Genomic DNA, 16,228 nt, shown 5'->3' on the forward strand with positions numbered 1-16,228 from the left:
AGTTCTCAATAAATGACTGTAAAATACATGTATGAATGAGAGAGTGAAGAAATTTAAGTACCAATGGGAACCAATCCGAACCAATGAGATCCAGTCAGGCTGTCTGTTTAATCACTGGTTCTTCCATAGTGAAACTTCACAAGCCTCTGTTCTCATTGATAATGAGCAGAATCAGAGTTGCAGTCCTAAAAGCTGCTTGCAGAAATCCAAAATGTTTGCTCACCACATTAGGTAGGTTTGGAGTTAAGAGCAAAGTGATTAAAAATTTTAAAAGCTGAAACTCTGAAATTAATAGACATATATATCCTAGTTAGAAGGGTAATGGAAAGAGCACAGACTTAATAGCCTACTTCTCAGTCAACAACCCAGCTGCCTTCATTTTCACCATGCTGGTTTTTACAATGGCATAATTATCTTTAATAGGAAAAGGCTACAGACAAGAAATTCTCCTGGGAGCTGGGAATAGAGGAGTAGGTGTCCAGGATTTGCAGAAACTTGGCAGGGAAGTGAAATGGGGACACTTAGCCAAGACACAAGTATAGGTTCCTCTGAGTAGTCTAAGGAGATCCAAAGAAAAATGCATCCCAGCTTTAAAATGTAGCATGAAAAGTATCCAGTGAGCAAAAAGAGAAAGAGCAGAAATGTTGATGTGAAGGATGCTTTGCCACTGTTACTGCATTGCCACTTTGTGTGCCTGGGATGGGCATGTGAAGATTATCTAAAACACAGGAATGACCTCATTGTACTGAATGCCATTAAGCTTTTATTTGGTTGATGATACAATAAATTTCTAATATGAAAAAATACTTTCACTTTTTAACAGAGTCTAGTCCACTCAACAGGGAGTGATGAGACTTTCCTCCCCTAGTAACTAGAGAAATTGGACAACATCCACCTATTCTGCTGGTAAAGCCTCCCAGAGAAGTACCTAAGACCTATTCAGTGGTAATGAGAAAAAAATGAAACATGTCTTCATCATGTTTTAGAAGCTCAAGCATCTCTGAGATCAGGTTTAGCCTCTCATTTCCTTGACATTACATGACAAAGTGGGATTATATACACCACAGACTCTTGGTTACCCCCACTGGAAAGTAAATAATATAATATCCATCACATAAGAGCTTGTGAACATTAAAAATATTTTAAATAACATCAAACAAAATACACATATCAGATACACATTTGGCATTAAGTGAATATGAGGTCCTTGTTTTCTAATGGTTGGGAAAGATTTGTGTGGTTAAGAAAAAAGGAGCATCGTAAAGAGTCATGCTTCCAAACATTAAAATAGGGAAGTCTCCCAACTCTGTGAGAGAATGCATACTGTCTGGCCAGTCTCCACTTTGAACTGATGAAGGAAAAAACTATGTGTTGTTTTACACATCCTGCCTAACTTCGACCAGGACTCAGGGGCTGTCTCTAATGACAAGAAGCTCTATACTTAGCCACCATGAGTGGCATCTTAGCATGAGTAGCATTGTCCAATCATTATATAGATAATCCTTCCTTCTCTTGAGTATGGAAAGTTACGCTAGTTTCCCCAACTAAACACAATAAATCACTCTACTAGATACCTATTCACAATTGATCAGGGCCCATTTAATAGATGTTAATTCACGTCTGGCATTGTAAACCTGGCCAATTACCTGTAGCTGCAGTGGTCATAAATTCAATATGAAAACCATTTTCTTATAGCATTTTTTTTCTGATTAGAGTCTAAGATCCCACAGAAAAGTGTGGCTCATCCTCACCAAAGAAGATTCTATTTTGAAACTGACAAAAGCTACTGAAAATGCAGAACTGGTCGAAGTGAAGCAATCAAATGAGTATAGGGAGCCCAGATCCAACTGGTACATCTACAATGCAACCTCTGCACCAGGTCTCAGAGAACACTGTGGAAGCAGGGGCAGAAAGATTGTAAGAATCAAAGGATCCCACCACCAGCTGTAAGATGGTGTCTTCTAGAACTGACAAGGACACTACACCTGTGAAGCCTCCTATAGGGTTACCTAAAACAGACATGCATAATGACCACACAAGTTGACATGCCAATATGAGTGGGGAAAACCTCACAAGGCCCCACCCCTAGAGGAAGAGCTATAGGCAAGTAATGGCTGCTGAGAGAAAGAAAGTCAGTCTTCTCCAGAAAAAACTACAACATGGTTATAACCAAAGAAGAGATTATGGATTCTAGAGGTGGGGCAAGAGAAGAGCTTGGAGGGGAAAGTTATGGAGACACAGTTCTCATCTATGAAATTCTTTTTTAAAAAAAATAAAAGGAGCAGTATTTTCCAGTTCCATCTATTTGCCTACAAAACTCATGATGTCCTAGTTCTTAATAGATGAGTAGTATTCCATTGTGTAAATGAACCACATTTACTGTATCCATTCATCTGTTGTGGGACATCTGGGCTGTTTCCAGCTTCTGGCTATCACAAACAAGGCCACTATGAACATAGTGAAACATGCCCCCCTGCGGCATTTGACTTAGTTCATGTTGAAAGAGTGGGTGGGATGGCATCCTCAAGGTAGGAGGTAAACATGGAAAGAGAACCAAGAACACTGGAAAGGCCGAAGCAGTAAGAAGGAGAGTGGAGGAAGAGCCTTCTATATAGCAAGTATGATGATACCAAGAAGAATCTGAAAAGTATATATTGTTTAGAATGGAGGAAGTGTTGGGAGAAGCATGCTCCAGGACAGGCTGGGCAGTCAAGCATTTTGCAGATAGGCTGGCCAAGTTAATCATGGAGAGCCATTGTAAGTATATAATTCACAGGCATCTTTGATAAACTCAGCCAAAGCAATTTCAGTGGAGTGGTAGAAGCAGTCCCAGGTGGGTTTCAGAGAGGGAAATGGGAAAACAGGAAGATGAATACAGATGGTGCTCTGTCAATTGGTGGCAAATGAAATATGAGACTTGTATAAAGAGGAGTGTGGAGGTCGGAGAGAGTTCTGCCTTGCTTTGTTATTTAAGAATGGTAGATATTTGAAAATGTGTGACTACTGAAGGAAGTTCCAAAATAGGCATTAGTGACTTAAAAATACAGAAGAAACTGAGATGGATTGATAGTCTAAGACTCTGGGAGAGAGGAAGAGAGGAGTTTAGTATTTGAATTGAAAAACTTGTGAACTGAGAGATTGTTTCTGGCGTAGTTCGCTTTACTCATTATTCTGGCTACATACTTGTTTCCATAGAAATATCTGAGTCTCCCAAGGAGAAGTGAAGCCTGAGTAAGAACAGTCACATAAGTAGTTTTTAATTTCATTTGGTGAGAAATGATCCAGGAATAGAAACCATGCAATTAGGAATCAAGAAACAGAGAGGAAGAAAAAGCCATTCCAGGCAAATCACTAACTTGCTATCAAAATGGCTCGGTACCACCGGGATCCTACCAAAGAAAACTTCCAGCACGTGAAGCTTAGAGTTGTCCACCTGGGATGGGAGGGAAAGATGCTAAGACAGTATCTGCTGACTCTTAAGAAGATGTATTGTCAAAGTTTCTAGATATCCTCAAGGTTTGTGACTGCCCCAGAACGGTGAAGAGGTCTCTTGTTGAGGATATAAATTGGGGATAAATGAGCCACAGAACAAAAAGCAAGAGACTTGCAGGGTAGCTAAGTGAAGCTGCTGGCAGGCCTCCCTTATTCACAGCTGGTGATGGAGGTCAGCATGAGCCATGAGGGTGAGCAGTGAATGCTGTAAGATGTCCTACAGGTTCCCTGAGCACCATCTTTACATGAGCACAGCAGCACTCTGCATTTATTACAAAGAGCATCTTAAGTATTAGCAGCAACTCTTAATGTTAACCAAGCCACCAAATTTAATACATGCCTTGTCCCAAACGCAGGACAACTGAGGAACTGTCCTTGGTGCTGGATATGGAAAACATATGTACGTAAGATTCTGGAGTGTTTCAAGTATGTACACCGAGCATATCTTTATTGGATTGCTTATGAAGACTGTCTCTATCTTTTTAATTTCCCTTAAAACCTCCGTGTTGTAATTGTGTCCCTAATGATGAAATTGCTATTTATTTAACATCCAAAAAGCTTTCCCATTAAAGCTGAATTAACATCATTTAAAATATCACCAAATAGTTTTCTTTGAATAATTACACTCTATTAATTACTGCCACAGGGCTTTTTTTTCCTATCAGAAAGAGAACAATTAGAGAAATTGTAGCTACACCATAGAGAGATCTCCATGTCCCATGATGATGTATAAAGTAGTCTCTTCAATAAAATATCAAAACCTTGATGAACCATGACCAGTTGTTACACGTCTTAAAAGATAATTAAAGCTCAGAACATATCTTGTCTCCTGAAATCATGAGAGACTGATTTCTTTTATGGCAGCACAGTGGAAGTAACGTATGAAGGTTTCATCCTGCACATATGTTGAACCATGAGTTGATCCCATGAATAATTTAAAAATGAATTTGGCAAAGAGATTGAGTAATTTTTCATTTGACAGTCTTTAAGAAAAACCTTTCAAAGAGTGTGTATATACACAAAAGAGTAAGGCTGAGTTTAGTGTGTGGATTAGTGATGATTCTCGGCTTTTGTAGGGCTTTGTAGTTTTCAAAGCACTTCAAATGCTTATTATCAGCTCCCTTGATCCTCACAACAACCTTCCAATTTGCACAGGGCAAGTAGCATGATTCCATTCTACAGAGAGAGAAAATGAGTTCTCTGAGAGTCTATGTAACTTGTCAGTGTTCCCTGGTTGGTATGGAACAGATTCCTGATTACAGAGCAGGTCTTAAACACCAAAGTTCCTTCCCTCACATCAGACCCCTGGCTCCTTGAGTCATAAATGCTTGTAGGGCAGGGACAATGTCTTTTGCCTCTGTCATGTCCCATTGCACTTAGCATATTTTATGGGGCTCAGTAGAGATCTCTTACCTTTGAACACTCATTAATGGCCAGTACTTATGAGACATCTCACCATACCTTATAACAGAGCTACATTTTTTCTGTATATGCATGAAATTTGTAATATTTAACAGCAACTGATTGGCTTGATTGTGGAACCATAGTCATTTAAGAAGTGGTCTGTCCATTGCCCCATCCTCATCACAAGGGGGCTTTCCTCTGGACTACATCCAGAATATTGCTTGGAGTTGAAAGGAGTAATCGGTACTAAATGAACCTAAACCATAATGTCTGTCCCCATGAAAATTTCTTAACAGCTTACAAAAGATCCAGGACACTAATGCCTATTAGGCAGGGTGTTGGGCAACTTGGCTACACTTCTACCGTGCTGATTCTTTTTCATTTTTTTGAACATAATCATGCCACTTGCTCTGTACAAATTGTTAATTCTTCCCAGAAAGCTGTGCTTTACTGGGAAAGAATCTGCCTGAAAGGCAGTGCTCCACATAGATAAACGAAACAACCTGTCCTCCATAGGTAAGAGGGGAAATTCAAGTGGATTCCTGCTCTCTGAGCCAAGTTGGTTGACAATCCTGTCATTTATCCTTATAGGATAGCTTTCTAGTGGTTATGCTAGAGAATAGTTAGTTCAGCAACAATCATCCTAAAATTCCTCCCAGAAAGGATTCATGCCGTGACTACTAGGGGCTTCGACAATCAAGAACATGGCTTTGCAGTGCTTCTTGTATCTTCTGTAGATCACCCTCCCCTTTCCTCTAGCCTCCCCTGCCTCTGTCAATCAATGTCCTGCCCCCAACTACAATTAGATCAACTGTTACAGGGACTCCTGTAACATGTGAATGAAAACCCATGGTTCCTCTCTTGCTTTACCTGACTAATTTGACTAGCATAATATCCAGACTGTCATTTTTAATGGCTGAATAGTATTCCACCATGGTTATGCATTGCATTTTCTAATATTTATGAGTTAATAGACATGTTCGATCACTGTAACCGTGTAACACTTTGGATTCCTGTAACCATGTAGCACTTTGGATTGTAGTTAACCATGCTGGTGTTTTTGACATACTGATTGCATTTCAATTGGATATACACCTGGTATTTGTTTGACACTCCGGTTTTCCAAAGATAGAAAGCTGCCAGAAACAGCATTTGTTCCCCCCTCCCATGTGTGGGGAAGCTGATGGAATAGAATGAGTCTTCAGATGAGGTCCTTTTTCTGTTTGTTGGTTGGTTGGTTTGCTGTTGTTCTTTTCATCAGTTCTGTGTTTCTGCTAGCATTATAGACAGACTTAAAGTAGCAATACTAGAAAAATTAAGTGGAAAATTTACTTAAGTACTTTATGCTAAACTTACTTTTATCTACTTGATACATTGTATTTTTAAAACATCTACCTCTACAAAGCCCTACTTTCAACATCAACCTCCTCAGGAACAGCAAATGCCCTTCCATAAAAAACAGAGTCCTCAAGGCCAGCATACCTTGGAAACAGTAGACTCATGTGAGCTACTTTATACAGTTTTCTCCCTTTATCAATGAATTTTTCTTGTAGGGTACCGTGGGACTAGCAGATTAGTCTCCATCCTGGTATGCTGGGATGTTGTTGAGCATCTATAAGCTTAAACCATGAAGACTTTATCAGTTGGTTGGTTTTCTTCTTCTGAGGCATCTTTATACATAGAACAGAAAGGACCCTCACTGCCCTTGGTTTAGAAGCAGATCTTGGTCACCAAAGTACAATCTCACCTTGGGCATAATAAAGCCTGTCCTGACCCTTATTACATCTTTCCAGTTTATATTCCCAGAAACCTGAAAAGTTTCAGAAAAATCACTTGAGGTGTTTCATCTTTATTATTAAGCATACTTATAAAATGATTTAAAATCACCTTTAAAACAATGAAGCTATCAAAAATGTCCAATGGCAGAGTCAGATGTGGACACACACATCTGTAATTCCTACCCTCAGAAGACTGAGGCAGGAGAATAGTCAGTTCAATGCTTAGGAGCTAATGGAGTTGGTATCAGGTTACTTCTGAGATTTCTTGGTAGAAAGAAGGTAAGCACCATTATCTGGGTTTGATGAAAGAAAAAATGGAAGGTTCCCTTCCCAGAAGGTCAAAGCACCTTGGGTAGAGAGGGTCCAGTCACTTGGGTCCAGTGGCTATGCCTAATGCCATGTTGTCCTCTCTGTGTGTCTTTTTTCTCTTCCACCATCTTGTGGAGATGTCTGCCTCCAGACAGGAATCCTGCACTGATACTCATCCAGGAGAAGGTGAAGGGTTCACCATCTTGCCAAGAGCAGCAACATGTGTTTCCTACTAATGCAGCCTTCATCACACTGCATTATAATTGCTTAGCTGCCTGAGCTCCCCACTGGGCTGAATACATTTTAATATATTTAAATGAATGAATGGAAGACAAGCACTGAATAACACACTGGGTAATTCCTGGACAGTGGTTTTACAGAAAGACAAAGGTGTTCTACACAGAGGCATTTCTTATGCAGTGAGCAATTGCCAATTACCTTAAGTTGTCTTATATTGTTAGCTACAGAAACAAGATTTCCTTGCATAAAAAAGATAACTAGCTACACTCCCCGAAAATAAGAACCACATCTTATCTTCTTAGTTCAGTTCAGATCAACAAACATGTATTAAGTACCAGTCATTATGCAAAATGCAGGAGAAGCAAGGATGAGTAAGACTGAATCAGGGTTCTCATAGTTTACAGACCTGAAGGAGGAGATACAATAGAAAGGGTTAAAGAGTGGGCTGTAAAGCCTGATCCAAAATTGACTAAGGATGCCAAGGAAGCTAAAGGACTTGCTACCTAATGCTGAATTTTAAGACTGAGTTTGTCTACCAAAGGGGCATCCCAAATATAAAGAAAGTATACAAGAAAGACACTCACAGCAAAAAGTGTCTTGGTGTATGCATGGACACAAAAAGGGTCCATGTTTATTGAAGGGCTAATTAAAGCAAGGTTAGGTTTGTGGGTAGCAATAGTGAGTAAGGGATTCTTATGAGGCTGATTCATATGAGAGCCCTAACTCCAGAGGTTCTTGCAGACAATGCTAAGGAATTGGATTTCACCCTGCAGGTGATTAACAGCCACCAAGGCTCAGGACATTGATTTCTATTCTAAATAAAGGACTTTGGAAGGAGTTTGTGAAGGCACTAGGGATTTGGGGTACTGATCTGAGAGCAATGAAACCAGTTAGTAAACTACAGCAACATTTCAGAAACATATGATAAGGATTTATAAATGGTTTTAAATAGCCAAGTAATTATAATGCACCCCTTTCCCCTCATAAATCATCCTACAGCAGCAAGCCAAACAAGAGCAATGAAGATTCCAGACTTAATGAAAATTTAACCATGAAATACAATATATTTGAGAAGGAAGCCACATTTATTGTCTTATGAGAAATAGTACTTAGGGAAAAAATTGTTGAATCACAGGGTGGAATAAGAAGTAATATTCTCAATAAACTGAGATAGAACCCTAATCTTTCACAAGCATCCTAGATTTTTGATATTTTATTGGTAACCTGAAGGACTCAGATCATTAAAAAAATAAGCAATAATTTAAAATATAGAAATGCAGGTCTGAAAGAAGGAGAGAGGATAGTTAAGAGTACCGGCTGCTCTTCTCGAGGACCAGGGATTATTTTCCATCACCCACATAGCCATGGTGGCTTACAATCATCTTTATTTCTAATTCTAAGGGCTCTTAAATATTTTTCTAGCCTCCATGGATACCAGGCACAGAAGAGATATGCAGATATACATGCAGACAAAAATAACTATTGCCAGTTAGCAGGATGGAAATCAAGGAATGATTTCAAAGGCTGTTCTCTTATCTACAAATATATGTGCACATGTATTCACACCTATATTTTCATAAAAACATGCACCTGCAAACATATATGCATGTGTGTGCCTGTGCATGCATGCACATGCACACGCACACACACACACACATGCAGAAAGAGGGAAAAAGAGACAGAGACAGAGAGAGTAACAGAGAGAGAGAGAGACAGAAACCTACATAATTAGATCACTTCAATAAGAAAAGAGTTTTAAACAGGAGTAAAAAAGACAAGGGAAGACAACACAAGGAGGACGTGAAAGATGGGACTTGTTATTTTTGTTTTCAGAACAGGAGCAGGAAAAGAATATAAAATATAATTTGGTTAAGCTCAGAAAAGGAGCTAAAAAAGGAAAAGGAAACAGAATGACCCTCTAAACTACTAAATACAAATTCAAGCATACTGTAAAACTGTTTTTATCTCATTTTGCTTAAATTGGGGACAGGATGGAATGCTGTCTTCCTTTTGTCAATTCGTCTCACACATTCTGGGCCCTACAGGAAGAGCGCCCAAACCATGGAAATCAAGTAAAATATGTCTTTCAAACGGGCTTTTCAGATGATTAAAAAAAATGGAAAAAAATGAATCATTTGAATGAAAGAGACACATTCCCAGGGATCAAGCAGTATGATGACCCCAAAGCACACACAAACACATAACTGGTCTACAAATATGATAAAAAGTGCCTAGGGGTTAGCAAAAATAAACAAAACAATTCCCCATCCCTATATGAAAGCCAGGGGGCGTGAAACAAGAAATCTCAAAGATGAGGATCTTAGACTGCCCTGACCCAGCCTCAAAACTCAACAAAAGCCAGGTAGGTTCACAGGGAACGAGGTCAGCCCCTGAAATGTGGACACCAAGAAAGTGATATTCAGTCACACGGGGAAAGTTAAGAGTACACCTGCATTCAAGAACTGGCTGTTCTGAAAATCTTCAACCAAGAACAAACTTCAGACAACAGAAAGCTAAGGGTGGAGCTTTCCCAAAAATCTGATGAGTACAGGTGACTGTAAACACCAAATAAGACCAAGATCAAAACCAATGCACAACCAGTGGGACCCAGGAGAATGTGAGTGTGCTGAATGACTCAGTCAGCTATTATAATTTGGAAAGGGAGTCATGGGAAGCCACCACAAATCCCATTTCTCACTTTATCTACACTGTTTCACAAAATATTTACATTACCAGTCTTGTGCTAACACAGTAAGACAAACGCTCAAAAATCTTGTGACCAATTTAAGGTGAGTGTTGGAAGACTTGACGAGAAGGAAAACAGAGATACATGCAGCATCCTGGATTCAGCATCATTCACAAAAAGAAATCAATAGATAGTCATCCCAAAATAGAAGATCGTGTATTCTGCAAATAGCTACATTCCCGAACTATGCAGTTAGAATTAAAATTAAAATATTCCATACTATGAAAGTAACAGATGGGAGAGTAAGAAAGGCAGACAATAATAATGAGAGTTTAAGTTGTCATAACTACACCCCAAGCACACACTAGCCTAAGTAAGGCTTACACACCATTTCTTTAGAGGCAGGTGGTAGAACTCCTTTCAGGGGAAGGGATGGTTAAGTTCCAATAGAAAACCACTTGCCCCATGGACTACTCTGCGTGTAGCTTGATCGCAGATTACTGTCACTCTTTTACATGGCATCGATCTTAACAAATGGATAGCTTCAAGTAAACAGTATTTAACCTGTGTTTATTTGGTGATTAAAGAAATTCAGTATTTTTTTTCAATTTTATGGTCCTTTGCCTTGTGGATAGGTAGTTTGTATGGTGTGTGTGTGTGTGTGTGTGTGTGTGTGTGTGTGTGTGTGTAAGTTTATAGCCCTTTACCCTATGGGCAGGGTTTTTGCTTTTGTTGTTGTTTTCCAAGTTTATGGCCCTTTGCCTTATGACTAAGAGTCAATCAAGTGATAGAGCACCTTTCTATCTTTCTGACACCATCTTTCAGCTCTTAATTGTTGCCTCACTGGCTGGTTCCTTCTCACCTTCCAAAATGTAAAACACTGGTGTGTGCCAGGAGCCAGTGTCTGTATCTTTCCTCTTTTCTGTCTGTTCTTGTTTGATATTTTTATGGTTTCCAAATATTATCAACATACTATATTCTAATTTATATATTTAATCATGACAGCCCCACTGCCTCTATTCCAGAATCTCTGATTTCCTACCCAACATCTCCATGCAGGACTCAAAGAAGCCCAGCCTGACACACTTAGTTGTTTGCTTTCTAAGTCTCTGTCCTTGGTCATCAAGTCCTAGTTAAAACAGCAATGGAGTATATTCATTAATACCCCATCATCTAGTTCCTGCCATTTTGTTTTGCTTTATTTTGTTTATCCACAGCATCAACCCTCATGTGGCAGACTTTATAGAGGAATGACCTTCTCACAGTAAAGGATACAGGCATAGCACATGTTCACAGACTACCTCTGTTCTATCATCGTGGTGTTTCACAGAAGCTACAGTCAAGCACAGTCCTATGGTGGACCATGGAATAGGTGCTACCATTAACTTCTTGTTTTATAAAAGTCAAATGAATCTACCTGAGAAACTACTGTACTCCAAACTAATGCTCCTGTTACCCTCCATACCCCACAGTGCGTGTGCATGCATGCATGTGTATATGTGTGACTGCATGTATGTGTCCTACTAGAATTAGCTCCACTAATTCAAGAGATTTCTGTATTCCTTGTCTTTGCCTCAGCAGCTAGGAAGAATCACACATGGACCTGACAAAGAATACAACCTTACTGAAAAATGCAGCCTCTCGTTTTTAAGCAAAATAAAGCAGTTTTTTGTGTTTGTTTTTGTTACAGAATACATTATGAAACACATGCAGAGGAGAGATATTCTAAATTTGAAGTCATACTTCCAAGAAACAGTTTAACTACATTTATCACAATATACAGTACTGCCATTAAGAAAATGACAGTCAGTCTGACAAAAATCATAAAATCTCATGATCCCATGTTAAACTTTTTCAGCAAAGGTAAAGAAAAGTTAAGTCACATTTGTGGGGGCTGTAGCTATGGGAGTCTGATGAACTGGATATTCCAAACCACAGATACAGCTAACTGAGTATGCGGATTCCTTCAGCTCAGCAATAGTGAACACTATTTGAGTTTCTGTCCTGAGTGGACTGGTATTGGGCATTACATCAGCTGTGTCAGCACAAGCTGATCTTGTGTTTCTGATGCACAGTATCCACCCTGGGGTGTTGAGAGAGCTATTAACCAAGGGCACCTATCATGTGATGGAGATCACAGCCCACTAAGCTTAAGGCATCAGGATGTGGAGACAGCAAACTCACAGGACTACTCAGGCAGTAAATTCTAAAGACAAATATGCATCAGGTCATAGGCAGAAATTTGAGGAACAGCAAGTGTACTGGTTAGTGTTGTATGTTTTGGATCATGTGTTTTCAATCAACACCTACGGATGAGATAATGAGGGACCTGTGGATAGACCACAAGCCAGAGAATCAATCCTGAGATGTTGACTTCTTCCACACTCTCTTTCAAGTTGGTTTTGAGTGGCAGACTCCTTCTGGGTTTCCATCAACACAACAAATACTCACTGAACACTCTACTTGCATTGAAAATTTGTCTGCCCAAGTGTGAGAGACAAAAGAAGAATTTAAAATATTGTTCTTACCCCTGAAGTATAATATTCGATTTGGAAAGGAGAAGAATCTGTTCACATCTGGCAAGGGATGGCTCTAATAAGCCATGAGCTAGAAAAATGTAACCTTGAGCCATAAGGTGAGGGCAAGGTGCATCCTCACAGAGGAGATGCGATTGATCTGGACTGAAACATTCAGGAGCAAATTCAGGGTAGTGTCAAAGTTCAAGCTTCCTTTGGGAAACCATTTGTCAAACAACTGAGAGTAAATAAAAGAAATGGAGATTGGGAAACTAAAGATTGACATCAAATGTCAAGCTTGATATATCAGCCTATCATATATTTACAACTATCTATGTGTCCGGCTATCAGTCTTCTATGAATCTATGTATCCATCTATGAATCTGCCTCTCTACCTACTTATCCATCTATCTATCTATCTGTCTGTCTGTCTGTTTATCGTCTATCATCTATCTATCTATCGTCTATCATTTACCTACCTGTCTCTCTTTCCCTCTTCCTTTGGTATGGTACCCTTTGCTTTCCCAAATATTCCACCAACTTTGTACCTCCTTGAACTACACACCAGACACTGAAAACTCAACACATAAAGATTCCATTTAGTTTCCTCTAACAGTCAATTTCTTGAAGGAAAGGACTTGAGACTTGGACATTCTAAAAAGTTATCAGCCCTGGAAGGGGAATGGACAATTCAGTAAGTTTTAGCCTTTTCCTGAAAGTGGATCCTGGCAATGTCTACTTCATTGCAGGATTTCATGTCTAAATCGGAAAAGCCACTTTGGACAGAAATAGAGCAGGACTTTGATAAATTACTTAAAGTCAAAGCCCATTAGACATTTGACTCTAAATAACCTCAAACACCAAAGCCTAATTATCTCGACAGCTCTGTTATCCTGAAATGGCAATCCGACTGAAGAATTCCCTAGTAAGTAAAATCTCCAGGACAGACACTAACCCATAAAACCTTCAGAGAGCAAGAGAAGTCTGAAGTATCCCGAAGGCCTAGAACCACACAGTTGGAGAAGGGGAGTGTCTCTGCTCCACATCTTTGCATTCCCAGAATGCCCTCCTCACTTGTAGCAGTCATCCAACCTGACTTGTCTCCCTTCAACTGTGGACTGTGCAAATAACACTCACCTGGATGAAGATATATTCATCCTGGACTACCAAGGAGCTGACATCAATGGAGCGGGCAAAGGGACCGCTCCGAGTTGTCTCAGCACATTCTTGGATTCTGCAGGTGAGGTAGTGGGCATCTGGAAGAAAGGGGCAGAGTGACATTTAGCAGCAAGGTAAATGGCCAGCCAAGACACTTGCAGCACACAAAGTTGGACATTATGGGGAATCTCAGACTAATATTTTTCAAATGATAATGAGATTTTACTTTCTTGTACACAAAAATTGAAGACACTACCCCTGAAATGAGCATAATACTTAGGTTCACCAAGACAGTAGAGAAAGAGTAAATCTCATTTATGACTGGTAAAAGAATAAATCCATTTAGCTTTTAGAAGAAAACATTTGAAGAAGCTTTCAGAAATTTACATGCACATATTTTTTGCCAGTAATTTTAATTCAAGGAACTCATATAGTTTCACAAAGAGGAAAGGCAAGAATGTTCATTGTGACATTATTCACAGCAATGTAAAGTTGAAACTAGGCTAAATGTCCATGAATTAATGAACATTTGAAACAGCTAAGATATGTACACATGACAGAGTATCATGCCATTATTACAAGATTTGGCAGGTACATATGCATCAGCAAACTCTCCATGATGCATTGCTTTACCATGTTTTGAAACTATATTTCCCATTATGTGCATATGACTCACTGATAAGTTTAAACTTTGTCTTTATATACACAGGTCTGTGCTACAATTACACAGATAAATTTTAAAGGCCTTATATAAAGATTAGATATGAGTTCTTTAGGAATGAGATGAACTTGTTATTATAAAATATTTTATTACTGCCTGTGATTTTTGCATAATATACATCTTTATTATGTTTGCAACAAGAATAGATTCACTTACTACTTACATAAAACTTGTATAATTATTTGTAAGAAAAAAATCTACATTTATAGTCACAGTTATAGCTAAACCACAACAACCAAAACTCTGATTTTAAGTGCAGAACTAGAGAGTCATCCTGGAAAACAATTTCTTGTTCCTTCAGGAAAAAACAAGTGAGTCTTTGTGAAGAAATTACCCTACAAATTGCTATAAACACAGTTATTGTTTGTTTTATGAAATTAAGAAATAAATGGTCAAAATTAAAAGTAGATTGCTTTAAAACTATGAGAAGCTTATTTTTCCATCATATTTAATTTCCCATCAATGTTAAAATTACAAATTGTCTTGTTTGCTAGTTTGTTGTTTTAAAATATCAACAATCCATAAGCATACCCTGGCCCAGTAGTTCAGTCCTATAATCTCAGATATTCAGGCAGGGAAGACAGAAGATGACAAACTCAAGGCTGCCCTAGGCCTTCATGAGACCCTTTCTCAAAATAATTAGCTCTAGTTCATTATAGGCATCCTAGTTTTAGACCTTTTGGATTTCTAAATACTACTAACTTATATTTAATGCAAAATATTCTGATTTTTAAGCTTTTTTTTAACCGGCTATTTAAATTTCAAATATAGTACAGGACAAGGCTGTATGGCTAAGCAAACAGGACCAGAGTCCAAAGGAGACCCAAGAATGACTTATGCACAAACTGTGCTCTTTCATTTATCCAGGCCTACCTCACAAGGGAGAGATGGTTTTAACCCCTAGACCCTGACCATGCAGTTAGATCGGTCTTTCTAGTGCTTTTGAGTATGCACTGTATGTGCCCTCTCTTGTTTTTGTTCATAAATGAAGCCACTTCTTGCTGAGAGAAGAGGGAAAGGCAGGGATCCAGGCTGTGCTTTGGAGCACAGTGTCTGCCCACCGGGGATATGTTTGGATGTGTGCGTGAGCTTACTAATTTGCTCCTTGACTAAAGCACCATAATGCAGCAAAAAGCTGCAGTAAACACAGGTAAAGAAATCACAAACACCGGCATGAAAACCTGTGTCCTTGTCAGTCCCTGTCTCTGAAAGCTCTTCACACTGCTAATCAAAGGTACACGTGGGAGGGACATGGAAAGGCTCATTCTTCCCTGGTTATTTACTATGCTTTATGCATTTGAACACTCTGAAAGAAGAATCAAGTCTTTCCAAGGCCACCCCAAACAAAATCAACACCTACTCAAACCTTGGCCCGTGACAAGTGGGAACTGGTGCCAAACTTATCCTACAGCTTGGCTCTGGCTCTGCTCGCCAGTGCAGCATGGGATGACAGGTTCCATTTAACAAAACAGTAGTCCTTCCGTGAGCTGCTGAAATCCACTTCCCATTAAGCAACCTTGCAGTCTTTAGCCAGACTCGTGATCTGGAAGTCTCACTGCTTTGGTTTTTTCCAAAACTCAGAGTTACAGTAATGAGTGCTGTTCTGGCCACTTCCCGATAGGAACTAGTGGGAGGGGACAGGGAATTACCTAGCTTTCCAGGCTACCAATCAGAAATGAGGGACTGTCACCAGAAGACCTTTGGGTGTCAAAGCTGAGTCCGTTCAGGCTCCATATTTCTAATAGATCTCAAGTTGTGAGTATAACAACAGTCCCTCAAAATGAGGATAAATATGACTATATATAAAATTCTATGATGGAACCCAAAAGAATATTTATCATATACATTGAAATCCCAAAACAAGCTGCTAATAACCTAGCCTTTTTGCTTGTTTGGTTTTGGTAAAACCAGGTACCAGACACAG

The 16,228-nt window shown here is 39.3% G+C and overlaps 1 protein-coding gene across 1 annotated transcript in view; it reads right to left on the reverse strand.

The window, feature by feature from the left end:
* The window catches only part of Sorcs3 (sortilin related VPS10 domain containing receptor 3), a 186,356-nt gene that overhangs the window by 140,548 nt on the left and 29,580 nt on the right, over positions 1–16,228 (reverse strand). The window contains exon 3 of the mRNA XM_052182067.1: positions 13,563–13,681. Within this exon, the coding sequence (XP_052038027.1) occupies positions 13,563–13,681 (119 nt within the window). The remainder of the gene's footprint in view (positions 1–13,562; positions 13,682–16,228) is intronic.

This window comes from Apodemus sylvaticus, chromosome 1 (genome assembly GCF_947179515.1).
Source record: "Apodemus sylvaticus chromosome 1, mApoSyl1.1, whole genome shotgun sequence".
In the NCBI taxonomy this organism is placed as follows: Eukaryota; Metazoa; Chordata; class Mammalia; order Rodentia; family Muridae; genus Apodemus; species Apodemus sylvaticus.